Raw genomic sequence first — 26,027 nt, forward strand, 5'->3', positions numbered from 1 at the left:
CAAAAAGGTAAAATGAGTTGAAAATGTATCATAAAAATACTTTTTAAAATTTTTTGCTAGACACATCTATTGTATGAGAGAACACTGGGAGCTTAGAAAGGAAGCTGTGGTTGAATAACATATATTTGCATTCCAGAAGTAGCATAAAAATGGTATTTTATCTGAAGCATAGTATTTTAATTGCTATATAAAACTTTGTATAAAACTAGAAATTTTTGCTTACAGTGCCCCCTCTAGGGTTGTTTCTGTTCTATGATTAATAGAGGGGCTAGCATGATATAAAATGAGATCTTATTGATACCCTAGAGACTAATTTTCATCTTTATCATACATTATTGTGTGGGTATTATGAAAACACCTTCCATGGCAAAAGACACAAATAGATTCTTATTTTGGAGTCTGACACCAAGTACTGAATTGGAATATTTTCAGAATTACCTTGATTACCAAGTGGACTTATTTTTATCTAAGCTGTCTTGAGTTTACATGCTGCACAAGCCCAAAATTCTCACTGAAAATAATTTATTTTATCCCCCTCAGAGTGACAAAGCTGAACAATAGAATATTTTTGGGAAAATACAAGATTAGGTAGTAAGTATGTTTACATCACAGTCTTTTCATACTTATGAAAAATGTTTTGCATTCATTAGTAGTCTGGTGGTTAAACACTGTGCTTTTGAAAACTGTAACCTTCATTTAACATATAACTTCTTCATCTCAGAAATTATTTATCAGAGAGATTTTCTTGCCCAGAATGTAATTCTTCTTCTTTGTTGTGGTGAGGTGATATTGACAATCTGGAGAAAAAAGATTTGAGGTGTTTTCCTGATCCAAAATTATTTCCATGCCTATGCATGGAAATGTATGCAGTTCTCAGTGTGATTCTGTAATTAAAATATCATATCTGCCAGTGAGCAAGTTTGTCCTCAGCTTCTCTATAAGGCAAATATGAAAGTCAGAAATAATTATCTGATATACCAGAAGAGTAAGGATTATGTGATTCACTTTTAAGGGAAATTTCAGTTGCCAAATAAGTTCTTGTTTTTAAAATCCTAAGTGTAATGCTTCCTTTTTTCTCTCTTCAGCCCTTGTCACTCTGAAGGGAAATGCTGCATTTCCCATCCTTACTATAATTTTTACAAAAATCTTACATCATCTCTTTCTGAAAATTGTAAAAGAAGCAGTTGCCTGAAATGTGAAAATGGCATTGGCAGATATTTGACATTCAGATAAATGTCAGAAAGGTCAGACTTTCACATCAGCTTTTAGTTTCAGTTCAGTCTTTTGAATTCTTAGTAAAATTACATTAACTTCTTTTTTGCTTCTGATGTAACAAATGCTTCTTGGCAAAGAAACTAAAGAATTTTTTTTGAAAATTAACAGTCATTTCAATTTAATTATTCCATTCAATTTTAATTATATAGGTCATGACTATCCCTTATCATTGTCATAAAGCAATTGATTCATAACACACAGGCTTAACTAAAAATTAATTCTTCTAACTAAAAATGTAAACCTAAAATAAAATAGTAGTATTTGATCTCTGAATTCAATTACAAAAGTATAGAATATATATTTACAGCATGCTTTTTCCTAAAACATTCCTAGACGCATGAATAACTTTCAGGAGGTTGCAACTGTAATGAATATTATGTGGGACATTATTAATGGACTATGCTAAAAGGATTTTCTAATAGATGGAAAAAGAACTGCCAGTATCGGGCTCTTCTTAACTGCATACAGCTTTACAGAGAAAACCCAATGAAACTTTGGTACTAAAGAACGCATCACTTCTGCACGCATCCACGTAGTTTAATTATTTGTGGAACTTCTCCACCTCTGAAGGAGACTGTGACAAGGCCTAGGGCATTCCCTGTTGCCCCAGGTGTAAATGAGTGGGGCAAGTGACAGTGCAAAGGAGGCAGTCAGCATTGCCGGACCGGGGTAAGCCAGACCTGGCCTCTGTGTGACCCCTGCTGAGACTCTTGTTTCACTGAGGTTAGGGAATTTCTAGCCAACACGTTTCATTTCGTGATGAGATAATGAACCCAGTAAAAGATACTTGCTGTTAAAAGCCCTGAGTGACAGCATATGCTTTCTGTCTCTGAACCATATCCAGTCACAGCTGTCAGATGCACAGCTGAGAAAATACAGCTCCAGCTGCTGCCGCCTCCCACCTCGCTCCTCCATCACAGACAACATGTAATTTCCTGAATGGGAAGTCACTGAATGCAGCAGTCACCCTAAGCGCTACTGACTTGCTGCTCCTGCAAGCAGCGCTTCACTTCTCAGAAGAGTTCATGAAATCTGGGCACTTTCCCGGGTAGCACCAGCCCGGTTCCCTGTTGTCCAAGCGCATCATCCCGCAGTCAGCTGGGCAGGCTCCTTGCCGGTGACACCAGGAGTGTGGCAGGTGCCCGGGGAGCACAGGCTGCCGGAGTGCTGGGGCTGTGCCAGCACAGCTGAGCCTGCAGCGAGCCCTGCCTGCAGAGTCCTGCTGGGAAATCAGGGGCAGTGGGTCGGGAGCAGTGCTGCAGCAGCGCCTTATCCCACCTGCGGCACCCGGCTTCTCTTACTGAAAACCAGTTCGGGTACTGTGGTACAACAGTAGACTGTTCTGTGAAAACAACCGACAAGGACCTCTGGAAGATACTAATAACTCCCTCCCTCGTTTCCCCTTGGTCTGAGAAGGTCAACTTAATTTTCCTACAAGTTCTCTATGTAGAAAGAGTTCTTTCTATTAATCACTCCGTATATTATAGACTATTTCAGGATGTCTCCTCACAGGTTTTTTAGTTTGATTTTACTGTGAATGCAGAAACACTGAATTGCAATGGTAATGGAGCTAGCAGTCAGGATGGTCTCTTGTGAAGCAGAAGAACAGGCTATAATCCTTGAGAGCAATAGTGAGAGAATAACTTGGTATTTGCACTTCTGGCCAACTTGAACACAAGTGTATCATCTGTTCAGATGTGGGGGCATACGTATTTTCTCCTGATGATATTATATTCATTGTATAAAACACTTTCATCTGTATTGAGAGAAACATTTCCTCTCTGGACCGCTGCTCAGGATGTTTACCCACCAGGTGGAATTCTTCTCAGTATATATTGCTTTTATATTCAAATTGAAACAGCTAGCCAGAAATACTAAATATGTGACTCAATCAGATGTAAGAAATCCTTCTCCAGCAACAAGCATGGACTAAACAACCTCTGTTATTTGGTTTTAGTCTGATGAATAAAAGGGAGGATCATTTTCACTTTCTTAAAACTATTCCACATGTTCCTCTAACCTAGTTTTTCTGGTTACAACATTATTTTTTTGCTGGATTAATGATGAATGGATTAATGATAAAACAAATCCACCCAGCTACAGACTTCAGCACAACGGGGACTTGGTATAGCTACATAAATGCATCCTGAATTTCTCTCCTGTGTTAAATGTCAGTCCAAAGTAATTTCTCCAGGGATTTCCTGCTAATCTTGAGAAAACTTTAACAAGAAGCCTTGCTGGATTTAGGGAATATAGTTACTAGCCTTAAGTTGCCAGTATACTGCATAAAATTTTTAAATTCTTCTAGAAAATGTAGCGTAATACAATCTGTCAGATTTTTCCAACCTTAATGATTCTCTCAGCTGTGCACGCACCTCCTTCTTTCTGATTCATGGTAGGTAGCTCAACTAGGCTCATGCCTGCTAAAGACTTCACTGACGAAAAATGAAAAGTAGGGAACTGTCTTTGGGCCATTTTACTTTTGTTAGACAGCTGGACTCTGCTTGGCAATGAGTAAACTTCAGAGAATTACACATTTACTGAACTATTCAGCACTAATTCCAAAACCGATTAATTCAAACAAGGTCACATTGGATGAGGGAGTTTTCAATTAGAGTTCCTACAATTACTCAGGATGCCTGAGGAATTGCAGGTTTCCCTTCTCCTGACTTCAAGGTATTTTCAGCTTTACATTTTCAAATAAAGGGCTATGTAAGGGGAAATTTTATAGCCCATGTTTGATATTAAGCCACAAAACTCTCATGGCCAGTGAACTGATTGCATAGTAATGTACTTACAAAAATAAATGGATGATATGATAAAATAAAATTATATACATTTGATATTTCACAGAGAAATTGTACTGTTCCATAGCATGGCTGCTCCATCAAACCCTAAAAGGACTGATTCACTGGTTTCTATCTGAGCACTAATAGCATTAGTTATTGTTTTTAGGTTTTTCTCATTTGTCAGGTATTTTTGCCACATGTGAGGATACCAAAGGTGGGAAAAAGCTATGGTGCTACTACATATGGCAACCCTCCCATGAGAAAAACATAAGAATGTCAGGACTGCTCAGTTTGGGGAAGAAAATATCTCAGAAAAAAATTTATAAATGTGTATATATATAAAAATTAAGAGAAAAATGCTCTTCAGTTCTTAAAAGCAAAATTATATATTTATGAGCAACAGACATGTGATTTTTTCTTTTATTCCTCAAATACGAGCTACTTCATCCAGTGGCTGTTTGGATCTTCTTAATCTGACACGCTATGGCTAGGAGAAACCCAGCCAAATGGGGGAAAACTTATGCATGAAGTAACATCTCCACAATTCCTGTTCTCTCTATAGAAATAAATGCTCAGTTTGAGAGGATTTTACTGGTATCCATTGCTAAGTAATAGCTAGCAGTGGAATCCACAACAGGTATGTTTGAAAACACAAAGCATTGAGTTAAAATAAGATATAGAAGGCAGTGTTCTCAATCATAATTTATTACATTGACTTTCTTTAATTACTGTTGGGGTTCTGTGGAATTATCTGACATTCTAACTCTCTGCAGGAAACACCATCTATCTCTGGGAGCATTTGGGCATCCTGAGTTAATCCTTTGATGCTGTGCCAACTTGTGTTCCTGTACTGTGAGAATAAATCTTATCCTAACAAATGATGAGCCCAATTCTACACTTGGATACGCATACATAATTTTCATTGCTCTGGGTGTATCTGGATAGCATAATTAGTCTTTAATTTTTTAAACATGTTTAAGTTCTGTTGCTATGGTGACACTGCTGTTCAAGAGCAGCTCTACATGGTAGAAACGGCCCAGGACATCTAGGATGAAGGTGACACAAACACTTTGGTTCAAGGAGTTCAACAGAATGGCCAAGGGGCTGTCACAATTGTTCACAACTCTGGGATTCCTGGACATGGAGTAAGGCTGTGCTAATCAGGGCTGCCTGGCCTCTTCAAGCTGATGAGGCATGAAAGCAGTTGGAACAGTAAGCCAGGAGCTTTTAATAATTTTCATTCTCCCTGGTGCAGATTATATTCAAAGATAAAAAAATGAAGTCACTGCCTTCCGTCTATGGTTAGTTTAAAAATGTGTCTCCTGCTCCTGGTCTTCTGTGCTTGACAAAATTCCTCCATAACCCACTGGATTTGCCAGACAGCTGGCTTGTTTTTTATTACAAAGGACACCTTTGCTGCCTCCCCAGGCTGAATTTGGCTTCAAAGCTATTCTGTTCACAGAGTTTTCTCAGCTATGTTTTCTTTATGGTATAACATGGTAAAAAAAAAATATCAGAAAAATATAACATGAAAGGAAGGTGATTCACTGCTCCATTTGATCCCTTCCTGATGTGGTAGAAGCTGACAGTGGCAGATGCAAGTCTCAGCCCAGCTATTTACCCTGAGGTTGCCAGAGGGCTTTGTCTGTGCAGCTGAGGGAAGCACACAGGATGGGTGACCCTGGAAGCTTCCTTGCAGTGAAAAAGAAGGAAGGATCCTGCCTGTGCTTCTCCTCCTGGGTTCCTCTGTGAAAGAAAATAACCTCTAATGAGTTTTCTCAGAAGTTCTGCATGTATTCAGTCCTGTTTTTTTGTTGAAGGTATACATGTGAGGAGCCGTAATAATGATATGTGCACTGGAACATTCCTTGCTGTGCTAGTGTTGCAAACATCTTTTGAGCCATTTCTGCACCAGGAAAATTTTTCAGACTCGGATCTACTCTAGAAAGACAATTGATAAACATGATGCTTAAAATGTACTGGAAAGATTTTTATTTTTTTCCCCAGAATATCAGAAAAAATAAAGGCACTAAAATTGGTGACATTCCTAGGGCATAACCTAGGTCTGTTGAATTGTGTTGGGTTAGTTTTCAGGTCTAAAGTCTACTAAACATAGATGATTTTGTGCAATCTAGTTGTCTAAGCTCCCATGACAACAATTTGTTTAAAGACAATTGTCTGGTACCATTTGAGACATCTACACAGGACCTAGAAGAGGATAGTATCATTCTAGACAAGGAGCTGTTGCTTAGGAAGGAAGACTTCAGTACCTCTATTTTGGTGAGATTGACTCAGAATGAATACAGTGTGTGGATGCTATTGTGCACCAGCTCAGAATCAACAAACCTCAACCTACACTGAGGTGTTTTATTGTCAACGAGTAGCACTTTGATAGTTCCTGACAAAGTCTTACTTGCTGTAAGGCCAAGGTTCAGTATCAGTATATAGTCCATTAAAAATTACACACTGGAGACCACAAATACCAGAGCAATCCCAACAGCACACTACTAGTCCTCAAGGGCAACTGGAGGACATCCAGGGTTATGGAAGATACCTAGTTTGAAGTGAGTAAAATACCACTTGGCTTTGTGAGAATGAGAACAGCATATCAAGGACACATCAACAAATCATTAATTTTATATGCATTTCTTTACCTTTTGGGACATTCCCATGTCCAGAAAAATACATGTATTTCCAATCTATGTCTCCTTCTCCCAGTCAAAGAAATTATACAAATTTCAATCATAAAAGTTCATCTCACGTGTTACATATATCTAAAAATGTAGGCAATCATCTTAATATCCAGTTATAGCCAATTGATATATATAGATTATAACTTGTACCCATTATGAAAATGTAGTGCTCTCGATATCCCTGTTTCTCTCTGTTGTCCATTAAAATAGACTCCAATGACAGCTTTGTATAGCTAGCTAACTTTCATTAATCTAAGGCAAAAGTTAAACCTATTCAAATTGCATTGTAGGATGAAAACTAAGGTTGAATTTGGGTCCCACTGAAAGCAAGGAAAATGGAGAGAACCATGCTCTGATTTACAAATCTAAGAGGTCAAAATACAGCAGCATCATTTTCTACACCTTAATACAGGACTGGGAGCCTGCAAGTAGCTTTTTTAGCTTTTTTAGGTTTTGATGCTCATACTGACACCATCCATATGCTTCTTGGGTAAAATGGCTACTGGATTTGACAAAAAAGTGAACTCTGGGTTTCTATCCAGATTTGTAATCTCTGTGGATTAAATTAATTGTTTAAAGGTATTAAATTGCCTTTGTTTAAAATACCTAGTAATCACTTAAGTTCTTTAATGAAGATTATTATCATCATCTAGTAATAAAATTATGCAACATTTCCTTAAGGGTTTTTTGAGAAACAAAAAAAAATTGTTTTTCTCATCCTCTTCATCTCAAAATTCCTTACTGTAAGTTAGATAAAAATACAAACTACACATAATTGCAATAAGAAAGAGAAGAGAAAATTGAAAAAAAAAATTATAAGCCTACATAACATATTCATGAGGGGGTTTAGGAGGCTAATGAAAATTAATTTAACTGAGTGAGAAGGGTATGTGGGAGTTCAAGAAGACATTATACTGAAAAACATTTTTGGTTTTTTGTTTTATTTCAGTGTTAAAAGACTGTCACAAGAAGAGTGATTCTTACTGTTTGGAACTTTTTTTCTCTTTGTCTCTTACTGGTTGATGATGGGGCAAGTGCAGTCTGTATTCCTGCAAAGCTGCACAGGCATTTTGAAAATGAAATATAGTTAAAGGAACATTTTTCCTTCCTGTGACTGAAAAACTGAGATGGTGTTTTTTAATGCAACTTTGGTATTTTAGAGGCACATAAGAACTGTTTAGAAGAGCAGTACAGCTGTCAGCACTTTGCTGTGCCATCTACAGGATACTGGTTAGGCTATAATTTCTTGCTAATTAACTGATCTAAAATAGAACCCTTTGTAACCAGTCCATCAGCAATCTATGAGGTTTGTGTTGCCCACATCTCTTTTAATTTTAGCAAAGGCCTACGGTTTCTGATCTTGATGTCTTGTTTGATTTGCATTTCTGTTTTGAGACTAACATTAATTACACTGTCAAAACATATTTATCATTTATGTAATATGGAGCTGCCTACAGACCTAAGTTTTCTCAATATGGAGGTAACATCTTGCACAATGAATTACTTGATTATAGTAAGTCCTTTTATACATTTCTTCTCCAGGGACACTGTAGTGGCTCCAGCTTTTTCCAAATTTAGTGGTCACATTTCCACTTAATTGTTAGTTTCCTGTGCAAAATCAGGTAGATGTACAGCACTGAAGCCTAAAAGGTTCTACTCTGAATATTGAGATTAACCTGTCGCACACACCAATTTTTCTTTTTTTTTCCCCTTTAAAAAGACCCTCATGCAGTAATTTTGCCTTTTCCCAGTAAATTTTAATTGAGGCTGTGTGTCATACTAATGATTTCAGTAGTTTTTAAAAGTGTTGCACAGATTCTGTTTATCAGAGAGATAAACATCAAAGACAGATGCTGCTTAAAAAATAGGTTTTTATATGTAATTTATTTGGCAGCAGTGTCTCAGAGATGTGCTATTTTGAAAAACTTTTTTTAAAAGTTATATATAGTTGTAATAGCTGTATATAGTTATATATATACTAGTTGTAGAAATGCAATTCTTGTTTGTGTCAATAATATGTTAATGTAATGGTCCAGATTCTGAGCTGATAAGAATTGAATAGATTCCACTGACTTCAATATCAACATTTTTAATGGTATTAACAACATAGCCTAATCTAGTGCCTCAAACTTGTAATTTAATGTTTAAAATTACAGAAATGCAGAGGGCTTGCCCTTCATTCCTGTTTGGAGTTCTAAAGATACCTTGGGCAAAGCTGGTACTGGCTGCTATTTAGTAGTTTCAGCAGAAGGGATCAAGGTGCTGGAAATTAGGTTTCAGCCATTACTGTAGGCAAATTCCATTCAGGTTTGCTTTTCCATGCAGCTCACAGGGAGATGAAACTCCTACCTTTCCAAAGAACACTGGTAACAAAAGACAGGAGAGATTATGTCCCAGTGCAAACCAGGGTGTCACAGGAGCAGAGCTTTTGGCTGGAGTTTTTCTCATCCCTTTAGGCATTTCATAGCACTATAAAATCATTAAGATTGGGTAAGATCTCCAAGGTCATTGAGCCCAGCCTTTGACTGAACACCACCATGTCAACTTAATCAAGCACCAGACCCATTTGTTTCTTGAACACTTCCAGGGATGGTGACTGTCAAAATTAGATATCCTAATTTGAGCTGGTTGTCCTTGATTGGCTTTATGGTTGACAGAGAAAAAGCACAGAATGATTCATTTCTTGGTAAAATAAGCAAGTAAAATGGGCCAAAATTGCCGCAGAATTACTTATTTTTCTCACAATAATTTTAAAAGTCATTGGACAACTAACTTAGACCTGGATGACTGGGTTTTTTTCAGTGACTGAAGTGAGGTGAGATGGATTGGCATGTATAGCTCCCAAAAACTGTCTTGAAGGTCTGATGTAATTCACTGTTACTTAAAGACCCTACTTAAAATACTGCCCCAGGATACATGCAACATTTTGCCCCCACAGACTATGCCAACATGCGACTGCCAATTAACACCTGAATTCAGTGCACAACAAATAGCCAGGTTTTCTTAATCACAAAACATGTAAAATGATCCAACAAGAAAAAAGGTTACAAAGTTATAGTTGCATAATATCCAGGCAATGCTTTAAGATACCTAGTTTAAATAAAGTGCAGCCCCTCATATAAACTGTGCTGATAAAAATAATCTAGGTGTAAGCAGTCCTTACAAAAAAATACCTCATAAAAACGTCCCAGTGATATTTTTATATCTCATAGATATGTAGATAACTACATATATATAAATACCAGAGTGATAGATATAGATATAGATATAGATATATAGATTAGATATTGATGATATATATGTAGATGATATAGATGATACAGATAGATTAGATATAAATTATATAGATTAGATATAGATATATTAAATATAGATGATATAGATATAGATAGATAAATAGATAGATAGATGATAGATAGATAGATAGATAGATAGATAGATAGATAGATAGATAGATAGATATCACTGTTTCTTACTGTTTAATCTCAAAAGGAAGAGACTGAGTCTTTTCACAGATACCCAAACTCAAGACTCACTCTCTACTGAAAAACCTCTGGTCTCTTAACTGGCTAGGATTCATCATGGAGGCCTGAATGAGAAAAGAGAAGAAGCAGAAAGATAGGTTAACAACCAAAGTATGTCTCTGATTATGTTAGAGAGAAATTTATTCAGAATTTAATTAAAAGAGTTAATTTAATTAAAACCAAAATTATCTCTTGAATTTCAATAACAGTATGACGTTGGTAAGTTCTAATGACTACTTTTGCAAGGTTTGAACATCATTACAATTTTAAAAACCTACTCTCAATACTTTAAAAATGGAGAAACTCTTGAACATGGAAAGCCCTCAGAAATTACAGGAACTTTCAACACCAGATCAGCAAGCAAAGGTGTGGACCTCTCCAGGGAGGAGAAAAGGAGAGGGCTGGAGAACCCTGGACTGGATGTGCTGTGTTTCCCTTGCCTGCCCTACACCCACAAACAGACAATATTTCAATTTAAGTAGAAGTGGGTTGCTAGAAGAGCACTCTCAAGGACTTGATTTGCATTCAGGTGCTTGTCTAGGGTCAGGTAATGGAGCAAATCACTTTTTTTTTTGTGTAGCCTGGACACACACCGCTCCAGCACTGAAAGAAGAAAGTAGAGACCCAAATCATCAGTGTAGGCTTTGAGGCAGTCACTGAGGGCACACATTGAAAATGGCAAGCTTGAATCCAAACAGACTGATTTACTTGGATCCAAAGTCTGATTCAACCTTTTTGTCTTCATTCTAACAGATCCATTTTTCTTATTTAAATACCGGAGGCTACACTTGTTAAAACTAAGCATTGTAAAACTTTTTGTTATGACTGAACTTTAAAGATATAACTGATTCAAGAAGGGAAGCCCTTACTAACATTTCAGAATTTGACTGAGAAAATCTGATTATTCTGTACAATTAAACTGGCCTGTTTGACACTACAATCTCCTTTTAATGATGTTTGGAAACAGACTGGTGTAGATGGAAGTTGTAAAGATGAATATATAAGAAGATGTGTCTCAGCACCCTCTCTTTTAAATGGGGACTTGTATTCTTATTTTTGACATCCATGCTTTGTTAGAAAAATCATCAAATAATTAATTCTGTTTGTGAGAAATAAACTCTTTTAGTGTCTGAGATTTTTTTTTTCTCATAAGTCCCCTTTGATTCCTTAATGTTCTTTTAATGATCATCATTCTGTGTTTTGAGACTGTTAGGCATCCACATGTACATTTTTATTTTAGGAGTAGTACAGGATTTCTAATGACCATGATAGAGAACAGTTAAGAGATTTCAGGGCATTTCAGGGACAGTCATGTTAGCTGGGACTTCCAAAGCCTTTGGCTAAAACAGTATACACCAAAAGACTTCCAAAGACTTCCAAAAACTGAGTACTCCTTTGATACAGGATTATATTCATCGCCTTTCATTATGAGAAGGTCCCTTTTTACTCTTCTGAAATAATTTCAGGGTTGGTGTTGACATTCCCAGTGCAAAGCAGAAGCTCTAGCGCCAGCCTGGGCACCTGCACTGTGTTTCTCCTGGTGCTGTGGTCCTCGGAGGAGCCCAGTGTGCCTTTAGCAACATGGCCCTGGGACCTCTGCCTCCCGGGCAGCTCCCTGCAGAGTAATTATCCTCCTGAATAAACCTCCTTACAAAACAGAAAACCCAGTTTACTCCTGCCACAACCATTTCCTTTAATTGATGGTGCTTTCATGTAAATTCATCATCCAGCTAACTTTGTGATCTCAGCCTGAATAATGTTATTTTGACTAAGTGCTTAATGGTTATATCGATTTGTAAAAACCCCTCAGGTGATTGTATCTTGCAAATGGACCAAAAGTGGTGATTTATTAAAAGGCTGCCTTTTTAAAGGTGTTCTGAATGGTGTTTTGAAATGTGTTCTGTCACCTACAGCTACTGCTATTTCATCAAATAGATCACATTTCTCCTACTGCCTTGTTGTGTGTGTAAAGGTCTGTGGCTAACCTGAAGTTATATCTAATTTGACTAATTTTAATAATTTTATTTCTAATATAAACTTTTTTTTTGCACTGAAATATGGGCAGAATAAATGACTTCTATGGCTTCAACCACAGTAACTTTTAGCAAGTTTAGACAAATGCAGGGTAGATTAAGAGGGATATTCTGCTTCCAGCTACATCATTCAAACTGTTGCTTATTAATTATCAGGAAATCTCCCATGTGTTTCTACTGTGTGTACCTAAACCACCAAATTCCCAGTTCTCCAGTGCTGGAATTGTCTTCCTGGCTACTCTGTGGTATTGCCACAGTGCCTGATATTTTGATTATAGCCTATGCTACCTGGCTGGCATCACACAGCACATAAAAAAAAAATTGTGGTTTACAGAACAGGTCATTTTAGCCACCTCTGTGACAACTTCAGCACTGCTGTGCATTCTTGTGTATGTGAGGGTCTGGCACTTCCTTACAAAACTAATTTCACATTTTACACTTTTTCCTGACTGGGTGACAAATTAATGCATGTTATGCTGCATTGCTGCATTCTCATTTCTCCTGAACAATTTATACCTCGTTTGCATCATTGTTTAATCTGGTCCTCTGTGAATCAGCACAGAACCATTTTGTTTTCTCTCCATTTCTCTAACAATGTCCTTCCTTAAAGAAAAATCCAGTGAAGCCAATTGCACATGTTTGTGTTGAAGTGGGGAAAGTACCCAAGCAGTTAATACTTTGATTCAAATAGGAGTCTCAAATACTGCTATCGTTAAGAATTACAACAATTTTCTGCCATTTTTGTAATTTTTGATCATTATAAGCTAATAGCAGGAGACAGAATATGTTAGGAACTTTAAAAATTATTTTCCCCCTTTATTAAATTAGGCAAAAAATAAATTCTGCTTTTTAGTTTCTTTTTCCAATTTATTCATAAAAAGACATATTTATATCTTGTGCCATCTACTTTCTTTTTCTTTGCATTTTAAAGCAGCTAAAGATTCTGCAAACTGATTAACAGCATTGTGGAGGCCTGTTGCTTTTACTTTGCTTGAGCTCATTGCTCAGCAGCAGAACTGGTGAGAGAAATATCAGGAATATTCAGGATATGCACCCTAGAACCACTAAAAAACTAAAGCAATTAGAAAACTAAAGAAATCAGAAATCTTTGGTCAGCACCAGAAAGAACAGGAAGTTATCCTGGACTGATGTTTTATGTGTCCAAACATGGAGCAGGTCTCTGTTATCTGCTCAAGTCCACAATTTCAATCTGTCTGAAGCCATCCTGCACAAGCTCTGCCCTCCTGGTGCTGTGCTCTTTCACACTCCTGCCTTCTGCTGGGTCTCATCTCCTGCTGTGGTGCTGCCTCTGGTGCTCAGCTTGTCTGCACTGAAGACAAGAAGTTATCCATCCCTGTCTTCTCGTTCCCAGTTTAGTTTTCATCACCAGTGCCCTGTGGAGCTATGGGGCCCTGTCCCCAGTCAGTGTTCAGCACCCCAGGACTGCATTGCCCAGCACCAACCCTCTCTGTGGGGCCAGCAAAATCCTCCATGGCTCTGCAGTCTGTAGAATGATGACTGAAAATGAGGAAGACACAAAGCTTCCTTTGGACTATTGACCACTAAGACAAATAGAACTTACAAGGTAGAGAGTAATGCAAAGGTGACAGGAGACCCTGTCCATCAGCATAAGCAGATGATAAATAAAAAGTTCCTTTTCTGTTTAGGAGAAGGAAATGTTTCTTCCCATATATAATGTATTTACAATTGCCAGGACCAAGAACTAGACATGATAGAAAAGCATTATTTTTGATAACAGGACTATTGCCAGATGCCATTACTAATTGAAACAATTTGCAAGTGACATAAAATTTCATGCTTCAGACCTTAAGGCAATACTTATTTATTAGAGATCCAAACCCAAGCATGAACAATAAACTGTGAACTACTGTTACTTTCTCCTTTAACAAGACCCTAATCTGTTATGTAGTTGTCTCTTAAGTCAGCCACACATGCCAAGTTATCCCATTTACTTTACTAGAACCACTTTGGAGTTTAAAGCAAATAGAATTTGGTAGCAAATTCTATTTTGACTCTCTATCCTCTTACTTGATTTTGATAGGTTCCAATTAGTCCCAGATTTCTGTCTCTGAAACTGTTATTCCAGACAAGGACTCATTTACAGTGTAGAGATCGATTTTTTTTTTTTTTTTATTCCCTGCTCAATATTTGATCTCTATGACTGTATAGGAATTAATTTAATTTCTTCCTGCCATTTCTTCACTGTGGCCAGTTTCTCACAAACTTCCAGTGTACTGGAAATTTCTTCTACTTGTTGAATTTGTTGAACATCTGTGGGGTTTTTAATTTCTGTTTAGTGTTCATGAACAAGTGCTTGCCAGAACACCGCAGTTACTCTAATAGTTGGTGGCTTTAAATCATGTCACTCCACTGAAATAATCAGACACTTTTAAAATAAAATATTCAGTCCTAGGAGGAGGAAAAAAGGAGGGGAAGAAAAGACAAGGCAAGAAATTGTTTTGGTTTTGCCACAGGGAGAATTTTTCTTTTTCAGAAATGAAAATGAAGATTAAGCCATCTATGAAGGGTTGCAACAGCAATTTAACATTCACATTCATTAGACAGAGAAGTGATCTGCTGCTCAACTAGTAGGACTTGTGATGTTTCATTATCTCATTAACCATATGTTTGATTATTCCCTGCTATTCTTTTACATAGATACACATGTGAAAAATAGTAAAGTAGTTATCACAGTGATAACCTGTGTTATGTTACAGATAAAATTGGCTTCACCCTATTTCACCCCATTTTCTCTATTTCTAATGTTTCCCAGCATGTTGATCACTTGCATCTACATTTGCAGGTGGAAGATGGGGGAGCAGCATTATGGCAGCTCTCTTAGTGGAAACATTCCTCAGACCCACTGCTTGAGTTCATTAGATTCTATCTTAATTTCAATCTTTACAGCCTCCCTCTTCTTCTGTGAACTTTCTGTACTCCCTAAAGCATCTAAACAATATTGAGTTCTTTCTTTCTTCTGAATTCATGGCTGCAAAACTGACAGGAGATAAGATTGGTGATAGGACAACAAAATGACACTTCAAAAAAAGCCATCTCAGATTCTGAAGAGCATGTTTCACATGTTTTACTCTGTTAGAGCAATTTAGCTCAGAGCAAGGCTATAAATATCTACCAGAATTGAACAGCATCAATAGTAATTCAAAATGTTCTTTAAATGAAGGTTTTCTTTCCTACCTCTGCCTTTCTCTCCTTTATGACTTTTATTTATGATTATCAAGAGTCAATATTTAAGAGTTGCTTTCTCTAGACTCACGGTTCACACAGGCTAGCCTGGTGATACAAACTTAACAGTCCAAGGTGTTATTTCCTAAGCCAATCTCTTCATTCCAGACAGCTGCATCAAAGCCTTATATAAAAAAGCAAAACTGGAGAGGCTGACTTCATTGCTCATCAGCCCATACTGGTGTAATGGGAAGAGGAGCTCTTATAGAATCCTTTTTGGACTCAAGTAACCTCAATTCCAAGGTTACCCGAGTCACTGTTGCAATGTCAATCCATTTAGTAACAATAGACAAAGGCAAACTTACTCCTATAACTATGCAAGAGGTGAATTGGACTTCGTTTCTCTATACAGGAATAAAGAAAGATATACCACAATGCATTTTTTTAATCAGTTGCTAATTTTATGAATTATGATTATATGTGCTTCGGGGAAAATACTCTTCAACAGTAGAAATACTCTTATTAGCACCCAAAAAAAAAAAAAGTTAAAAAGTGCATAGTGGGCTTAGACAATTAGAAAATTCAGCTGTGTGATATTAATGACTAAATATTAATCTCTATGAAATTTTTAAAATTTTCTAAGGAAGCAGTATTGGAACAGTTCTGGATCTGTAGAGTTTTCTTGGACCTTTTATTGAGCCTTATGCTGGAAGACAGAATCTATGTTAAACCAGTCTCACAACCACTGTGTACATCAAAGTCTTAATAGCTTTGCATATATTACAATATTTTTAACATGCCTTGAATTTCTTTTTATTAATTGTATTGTGAATACTTTTAAAATATACTCTTCTTGCACAAGTAAGTAGCCAACCTTGCCTAATTTCAACCAGCGTACCTGGAAGGATTTTAAAAGTTTGAAGTGTGGTATACCATAAAGTAGAAGTTGTTGAATAATATTTTGTTCCAGTGTATTGATACTACTTTCTTAATATACTGTATCTGTACAAAGCTCACAGTTCAGATGATAAAAACAGGGGGGGAAAAATTTCCTTTATTTCTTTTATGAGCTTGATCCCGCAGTCTCAGGAGCCTCAGTGTATACTTACACAGCACAAGCTTCAACACACATATCCTTGCTAACTCTCATCTTCACTGTAATTTGGGACTCCCATTTTCCACGCCGTCCTTCTTCCTTGTTGAAATAAAATGTTTCTGTGGACAGCCATCTGAATCTGAGTGACACTTTCAAATAATAGTGAGGTTCATGAAGAGCACTACGTTACACCATCATGTTTTAAGTAGCACAATCTCAAGGTTATTTCTGTCATCAAGTTTCCATCAGATTAATCTTCATTTCTCTCTTTCTACTTTTCTTTTTTCTTTCTGCTTATTATTTTTTCCTTTTTATTATTTCCGTAGCTGTAACTTATACAAGTTACAAAAAAACACCGCCACCAGTACCCCCTCGTACCACTTCCAAGCCACTGATCTCCGTCACGGCACAGAGCAGCACGGAATCCACCCAGGATGCATATCACGACAGCCGGACTCAGAGGATATCCCCATGGCCGCAGGATGGGCGAGGGATGTACAACTCCACCGACAGCTTGGACAGCAACAAGGCCATGAACCTCGCCCTGGAGACAGCGGCTGCCCAGCGCCACGCGGCCGAGAGCCAGAGCACCTCCATACGGACCAGCGACAAGGCCATCCTGGCGACAAAAGCAGAGGAGTTTCTGAAGAGTCGGCGTTCCTCTATAGGGATCCAGGTAGTCTATCATTAACATCTGTCTGTGATGAATTTCTCATCCTCTTTCTGGAAATAGCATAGAATGAGTCATTCAGCTTCACTTGCTCTAATAATCTAACAAACAACCCCTGGCTGCTTAGCACTAATTGCAGTTCACATCATGGCTGTGCAGAAAAGTCTTCGGCTAATACACTGTACCTGGGAGAAAATGAATGAATAAATCTCTAGGGAGGTTATCTGTCATTAACACTTGATATGAAAATTATACTGCAGAGCTACAGGTGAACAGCATGTTCATCTCCTTCCCTCCATGAATTCTCAGTCCTTTTTATAGAATTTCACCAGCTTTAAAATGCTTTACTGTACTTTTTCCATTATATTTCTCTTTTGACCTTGGAAAATGTGTAAAGCCACTCAGTCTTCAAGTATTCTACCCAAAGAGAGACCCTTGCCCTTTTAATTGCTTGGAAGAAGGTATCAAAAAAGAGAAAGAATTGTTCTGCTGTAGGTACAGCATAATAAGAGATGGCAAGTAATAAAATAACACTAATAAACACAGTCTTTGAGCATTCTTCCATTTGTCCATCAAAACCCACAATATTTATTTCATCTGACAAAATGTGTGTCAGACTGTGGAAAGCTCAGTCAAGTTCTGTTGTTTCAGGCAAATGAAATAAGACAATTCCAAATGCAAATTTTGATTGCTATTCCTTCTGCTAAATGGTAAGTACTAGATAGCTAGAAACGGTCATTTGTTCAAATCTTTAGGAAATACCAAGTAATAATAAAAATCAGAAAGTTGAACTCACAAAGAATGTGAAGCCCTTTGAGACAGAAGTAGAAAATTTAGGCTTCTGTTCTGATGAATATCCCCTTTTGCATCTCTGGGTTCACTTTTGTGCTTACTTCTGCTAGATTAGCGATAGAGAAACTGACATTTATTTTGACATAGGTACTGTGGATACAGCAACACAGTTCTTGAGATGGTAATTGTCCATGTGAAAAAGCCCAGTGAGTGACTGCATGTTAGAAATATAAAAGAATATAAAAGAAAGGATATGATTTTCTTTAAAAGTAGTAATTGCATTTCCATTAATTTCATAATATAGTCATAGAAAAGTGTTTGGGTTAAGCATGTCTCAGTTGTTGATTGAACTTTATAGGTTAACATTTTAGCATGCTGTAATTTTGCTGTTCCATAATGCATTAGACTAATGGGAAGGAATCAGCTTTGCCAGAAAGCTGTTTGTCCATTTCCTTGACATAAAAGTTTTTGTTTCTGATTCTTTGGATGCAGGAAAATCGAATTCAATTTAACAACCATGGCAAAATATTCATATGTCTACTTTCCAAGTGTTTTACAAAGTAGTGTATCCTAAATTGTTCAGAGAAGTAGTTTGGGAGATACCACTGAAAAGTTCAAAGCAGCAGCAAAGAAATCTTTAGTACCTTTTAGCCTCTAACCTGAAACTTACTATTCAGAAAGGAAGAGTATCTAGTGTTGTTCTTATCTCTCCTTTACAGCAACTGTGCACAGTGGTATTTATCAATGTTGGTGTCTTGATTTGGTCAGTACTGATATTCCAGCAATTAATTCTGGAACTCAGATTTCATTTCTTGATCCTGTTTATTACTACGGGTCATGACCAGTATTTTCACTGGGCCCTGACCCTTGTTTATGTGTGCTGTGTTTAACAATATGTGTTTATAATCCACAAAAACACCCATGCAATATTTTCCGTGGAGGCAGTGGATTTTCCATAGCAACTTGTCAGCTGACACTTGGACAGTAAGAGTGGTCCTCAGATGGACACATGGAGAAAGTCAAATGTTGTTTGCAACAGCAGGTCTTAGAATGGTGAGATGTTTATTATCTTTCAAGAAATACAAACTGCTTGGTCGTACCATTTGACATTAGATAAAGTTGACTTTTCAACAGTATCCTAAGTACATTTTAGTTTGGGATTTTTTTCAGCACTGAGCTTAAAACATCACATTAGTGCAAAAAATACATTTCTGCAGTATTTTTAAATAGGAAATGTATTTTTTACATTGCTATTGCCAAGTTTGTACGGAATAAAAACACAGGGTAGAATGTTCTTATTGCAAACTACACAAATAGTAATTTATGCACTCAAAGTACAGTTGCAGTATTTAATTTCTTTTAGACTTCTGTCTCAAAGTACCTTGGAAAAGGATGTTTTTTATTTGCATATTTCCTTGATTGACTAAATGACTTGTTTTCTCATTAGCATGCCATGCCAGGGTAATGCATTGAATTTGCATTTATTTGCATTAGTTAATTTGCTATCAGGATGGTTAATTTGTGCATTTTTTTACTGTTCCACTCCTTTAACACATTGATGGGAGAACGTTTGCTAGAGAGCTTCATGCAGGACCAGAGAGGTATTAACAAAGGTACAGAATGACCAGCAGTGCCACTGCAAGTGCAAATACAATGGAACCACCCTAGGGCTTCCATGTCTTTGAGATAAATGATTTGTGTAGTGAACCTGTAGTGAATAGAGGCCCTTTTAAAAAGCCCTGTCATGCTAGACATGTGCCAATAGGGTTGGTGTTCACATGCACAGAGAGCCCAAACTCCTAGGGAAGCACTGGAGTTACCATACATCTGTAACTCCTGTCCGCAGAGACAGACAACAGCACACATACACTAATCCATGTCACGGTATGTTAGTCCTAACCCAGATGGGAATTTTAAACAAAAAACCAAAAGGTTTGGAAATTAACCTTTTCCAGAAAATACCTGAGGGCTTTTGGGTTTTGGTTAATTTTTTGTTTTATTTTTTCCACTGACATATTTAAATCAAGGCAAATGTTGTCAAGCATGTCAATAGGCACTGGGGAAAAGTGCTGACTTATAAATTCAAACTAATTTCAAAATACTGATCTTGAGATTAAAAAGTTAGTCAGCAATTGAAAATATATGGATACAAAAAGAACAAGACTCTTGTAATACAAGTAGCTATAAACTTCATATCTGTCTTCTATCATAACAGCAAAAGAGTAATCAAAGTATGTGAATTAAAATGGAGAGTTGAGATTGTCAAGGGTAAAACAAGCACTAAATCAGAACAAGGTTGTTGCTAAGATATTTTCCAGGATTTTCCTTGCTCTTTTGCACACCCTGGTATATATGCTAATGATTAACATTTCGGAATCTGCTCTAGTTATAAACCATTTCATATCAAAAGCATTGGGAATGTGAAATATATGAGAAAACATGTCAAGAAATTAGTCCTATTTATTTCAATACTTCAAAACATGCAGTCCTTTGTTTCTTCTCTATTTAAAAGACATCAAGGCATCTCAAAGTGAACAGAAACCCTGGAAATGAATGAGATGAAAACAAATGTTCCAAGTGTGAAGGCTGATTCACAGCCTCTGATACACTAATTGTAGTGTAGAGAATGGACTCAGTCATCTTCATTTATCATCAGAAGATCACGCTTCAAAATAGCTAGTGTGCTTTTTATAATCTCCAGAATCTACACTGAACAGAACAAATCCTTCTCATAAATTAAAGGCTGTATCCAGGGAAATTAATGGAATAGCTCAGTTGCCTAAGTTTTTTGTGACAAAAGAGGATCTTCTGCATAATTTAATTTTATATATATATAATGAAATTATTCATGTCACATGGTAAAAATGTTGTTCATTATATTCTGCAGTCTCAAACTAGAATTCCCTTTTAACACAAGGCATTTGGTACCCATATGTTAAATGTACTTAGATAGGCACCTACATTTTCTTTGTACAGTTTAGGTTATACCATCTCTGTCAGTGCTCTACTTCAGAGTATACACAGCAATCAAAAGAAATATTTGCATTGATTACACTGGTCTTTGGACAAATGATCCAAAGCTACAGAAGTAAGTATTGTTTATTCTCCTCCTAAAACAACTGTTAGACTGTGCTTTTGTGAGAGGAGTGTATGAAGACGTTTGCCTGTAGAAGTCAGTGAATATTTATTGCTTCAGAGCAATTTCCCACTTGGCATTAAATGCACCAAAAAGTTATCTCTACTGTGTACATTATTTTCTTGCTACCATCTCACGTAAGATTGACACAATCCCATTTCTAAACTCTAGCTTGTATTTTTAGTAAGAAGTCCTTTCTTAAAAGATCAGAGGAAGTTTTCAAGCTACTCCTTTTGGTAATTAGCAGTTACTGTGACATGCCATATATTTGAGTAGTCCAGATGTTCAGCTGGAAAAAGTGGCAAAATGGAGCTCCATGGTGAGACAAAAAAAAAAAAAATCTCACAAGCATGGAAGTATAGGTTTATTTTGCAGGGTTTCTAAAATTACTTTTAAAGAGTGTATGTTTTTGGCTAGTTAAAATATTCCATCAGTTAAGGAAAAGAATAGCTGTTAGTGCTGTAGTTTTATTTGAAGTGCTTTTCCTACTTTGTAGTCACTGAATACAAATAACGTCTCCCCATACCTAAGAATGGTTACTCGAATTCACAATTACATGCGCTTGATCTAGTGTCAAAAGTAGTGTTTTCTACTCTATTTTAGTCTTGTTATCACTGAAAAGCCTATGCAAGAGAGGAAGGGTGAACTATTTCCCTTCCTGTACATCATCAGTGAGATTGTTTATTAAACTCTAATTATAGAATAAATTGGTTACAGCAGTGAAAACCCATTGAGGGCAGTGAAGTCACATGGGGAGAGATAATGTGGCTTGAAGGACTCTTACTGCTAATGTTTATGAGAGAGAAGCAAAAGTCAACAGGTTAAAATCTGTTTTCTTATGCATTGAATATATTAACTTCAAGTCTACCTTCAAGACAGTATACATAGAAGCTTAGACTGGAATTTTTAGGATGCTGCAATGTTATTGCAGTTGCAGTGCTCATGTTTAAGAGCAGAATAAGTCTTTAACACAGAAATAAATATTGTATTTAGAGTAGTTAAAATATTACCTTGAAAAACATAGTAAATACTTTGAAAGAATAATTTATTTCATGCATTCTTTGCTAGAATGAGTGCCTGTAAACATACTAAAATTTACTATAGCAAGCAAGTTATTTGCAATAGTGATTTGCATTTATTCAGATAATTTTGTGTTCATATAATTTACTTGTGGATCGTTTACTACCAAGGCGATGTAAGTATCTGATACTTCATTTCCAAATTTAGAGCTCTATCAGTCAGCAGTGACTGATCTCTGAGGATTAACAGTATTGTCTGCTCCTTGTATTGACAGTAAGGAACGTGGAGCAGATGGTTATGTCTTTGTGAAAGGTAAGACATAAAATCATAGAATCATGGAATATCCTGAGTTGGAAGGGACTCACAAGGATAATTAATAAAACAGAAATAATCTCAAGATGCTCCATTGTATTTGTTACTTATATTGTAAGTCTATGGACATAAGCAAATAAGGCAACAATTTTCATGGCATAAAATGCCAATTTTCAAGGAACTTTTAGCTCTTTCTTTACAATGAGAGAGGAAGATGATTTACTATATCAGATCTACTCCTTTCTTCTGCATTTGGTATGACTGCCTATTTTTTATTTCCTCTTTTGTGTGAGATTCCATCATAAACATATCAAGATAAAATTTTTCACATTATTGTGCTTTACTGAGACTGTAGGCCAACTTGAAAATATTAAGACTTTAGAACACATGTAAATATTAAAAAACCCAGCAATGAATCAAAGAATATAAAAACAGTTTTAGTAAAATGTATTTCAGTTTCAAGAGTCACACAATCAAACCAAATGTATTACTTTTTATCCTCTGCTCATTTGAGTTTAGCCTGGCCAATTGGATGAAAGAGTTTCCTGCTGTTTTCTAGCAGAAATCTTCATAATATCTTTCATACAGCAATGTAATTTGTTTGTTAATTTTTTTTTATGATTGCAAATTATTGTCTTATTTTCCACTTTTACTTGTATTGGTATTTGCCTCCATTTTACATTTTGTTGATTGTTAAAATATTTGCAGTGCTAGATTTTGCCTGCACACACACACACACAAAATTGGCATTCTCCTGCTGTTACAAGGCATAGTGAGAAAATGAAAGCATTAAAATATCATGGCATCAGATAATTTAGTTAGTGTCAGTCTTGGCAAGCTGGAGGGAAGGATAATTTGGCAAGAGTTTGTATTTAGAGATAAATAATATAATTTTATTTTGATTTTTGGATCATCATTTTTCTGATTTTTTAAGCAAAATTTTAGAGCATATCACTGCATTTGTGCCTCTGAATTTTAGGTATCAACTGTACATTGGGTCAGTTACTCAGGATTATATCTCCAGGTGAAATGCAAGTAAGAAAACACTTGAAAACAGGTAGATGAAAAAATACTTTTTCTTGATGTATTGCATCAATAGAAAGATACAAACCCTTTCCAAATATAAAAGGTAAATCCACCTCCACACATCAGAAACAAGAGTTCAGAAGAAGTTCTACCATTTCTTACTAAACCAACCAATGTAGCTGGCAAAACAGGTACTTTTTTGATATGCAATAAGGAAGAAGGGCGCATGTTGCAAGTCTGCCTCCTTTGTTCCAGAAAAAAATTGATGGACCAATTGATGTTCTCCATAGGGGCCTTTACTTGTTTAGGTCTTTGGAACATCATGTTTCCCAACAACACCATATCTGAGCTGCTGAGCTATCCCTGTGGAGAACAAAAGTCTTTTCTCTGTCCATTGGCTATTGCTCACCTCCAGAATGTTATTAGCCATGCCCTACCCCCACAACTATGATACTAAGATAGATACTAAGATACTCCTAGATACTAAGGAGCACATTATATAAAAATGGACATCCTAAGGATATCACTCTTTGAAGGAAGTGCAGTGCTTTGGAAAGGGCTGAAGGCAAAGATTGACATGTGCAGAGATGTGAGCTTGGCTTCATCTCTCTGGCTTTGTCTCAGGTCTGAACTGCCACACAATGTCCTGTCCTTCCATGCTGAGCCATGTGAGTGAGCAAAAGGCCCTGATAAATCTTTTGTTCCCATCTGCTCAACTTCTCAGTCTGGTCCCCCACAAACCTCTTTTTCCTTGTTAAACATTAAGGCTTTTGATCCTGTGGAGCCTGTGCCTACATCACTGACACCATCATCTGGAGTTGCAATTCAGTCAAACAAGTTCAAGGAACTTGATCAACGAGCGGAAGTAATAAGAAATTCTGATGGTCTTCTTTGGACCCAGTCCAGTAGAATAATAAAATAGAACTGAATTATGGAATAGTTTGGGTTGCAAAGGACTTTAAAGATTGTCTAGTTACAACCCACTTCCATGGGCAAGAACAACTTTCACTAGACTAAGGAGCTCAGGGTCCCATCCAATTTGGCCTCAAACGCACTTCCAGAGATAAGGTACCCGCAGCTTCTCTGGGCAATCTGTTCCTAAATCATGTGATTTAACTCAGACTGACTGGTTGCTTTGGGATGAACCCCAGTACGATAGCTCTTAGCAACAGTTTAGACTTCCTGATCACTCCAATTGTTGTTGTAGATTTCAACACCAAACAACATCCTACAGAAAATGATTCCCCACCTTGGACATCATCTTCCTGCTAGCAGTCCTACAGGTGCAACCAGTAGCCACAGTCTAAGCATTTTGTGTTATCTGCTCTTGCTCACTGCAGTCACAGAATGGGTTAGGTTGGAAGATGCCACACAGACTCATCTGGTCCAACCTCCCTGCTAAAGCAGGGTCATCTCAGAGCATATTGCACAGGAGTGCATCCAGATGATTCTTTAGTATCTCCATGGAGGGAGACTCCACAGCCTCTCTGGGCAATCTGTTTCAGTGCTTGGTCACTCACACTGTAAAGGAGTTCTTCCTGTATTCAGTTTCTGCCCATTGCCTCTTGTCTTACTGCTTGGCACCACTGAAAAAAGCCTGGAAATATCCTCTTGATACCCTCCCTTCGTATACCTGTAGACATTCATAAGGTCCCTTCACAATCATCTCCTCTACCTCTGAGAATGAGTTGATTCTTCAAAACCTGTCCACACATGTTTGGTGAAGGTCTCATTTCAAAGTCAAAGCTGCAAGTTCAACTGGCCTCTGCTCCTTCCCACCTCCCCAACAGCCTACATGAGTATCTCATTCTTTGCCCAGTTAATTCAGGCAATTGATGTGTTTTATATGCAGCTTTCCTCAAATCTCTGAAAGGACTAGTGCCTAGTCCCTCACTTAGACTAGAATCTGTTATTTAAGGCTCTTTTGAGCTCTTCTTTGCTATAAATAATTCTGCATTTCCTGATAGATTGACATCTCTTTGTGCTAACAACTGGACCTCATGGCTGCTTTGTATAGAGCAATGTTCTTTCAGAGTCTGTGACCCCCCAAGCAGCTGAAGCTTCTCACTCATGTTGCAGCCAAGATCCACCTTGACTAGGAAACCAATGTACCTCTCATTTCATTTGGTTGTTCTGCCTTCTTTTCCTCTAAGCTGCTACCTCTGTGGTTGAGGGGTTTTTTTTTACTGTCAATGTCACGAGGAATCTTTCTTTTTATACTGACAACATCACAATTCAGAGACTGTTACTAAGTCTGATATTTTTTGTTCTCTCCGTGCACTGCCCATCAAAATGAATACAGCAAACTTCCATGCAGCTGCCAGGGTGGAGACAGATGGCAGCATGAACTGTCCCCTAGACCTTATCCAGAATAAGGAGAATTGCTGAGAAATGTGTCTTTTCTGGACTGTTGTCACACTGATAGTGAAACATTTTAGCACACCTGTGCCTAGTGCT

General features: G+C 37.1%; 1 protein-coding gene across 1 annotated transcript in view; it reads left to right on the forward strand.

Moving 5' to 3' along the window:
* The window catches only part of DLGAP2 (DLG associated protein 2), an 81,292-nt gene that overhangs the window by 36,266 nt on the left and 18,999 nt on the right, over window positions 1–26,027 (forward strand). Inside the window, exons 7-8 of the mRNA XM_062488531.1 lie at window positions 16,794–16,799; window positions 16,957–17,290. Of these exons, the coding sequence (XP_062344515.1) occupies window positions 16,794–16,799; window positions 16,957–17,290 (340 nt within the window). The remainder of the gene's footprint in view (window positions 1–16,793; window positions 16,800–16,956; window positions 17,291–26,027) is intronic.

The sequence above is a fragment of the Cinclus cinclus genome, chromosome 3 (assembly GCF_963662255.1).
Source record: "Cinclus cinclus chromosome 3, bCinCin1.1, whole genome shotgun sequence".
NCBI lineage: Eukaryota > Metazoa > Chordata > Aves > Passeriformes > Cinclidae > Cinclus > Cinclus cinclus.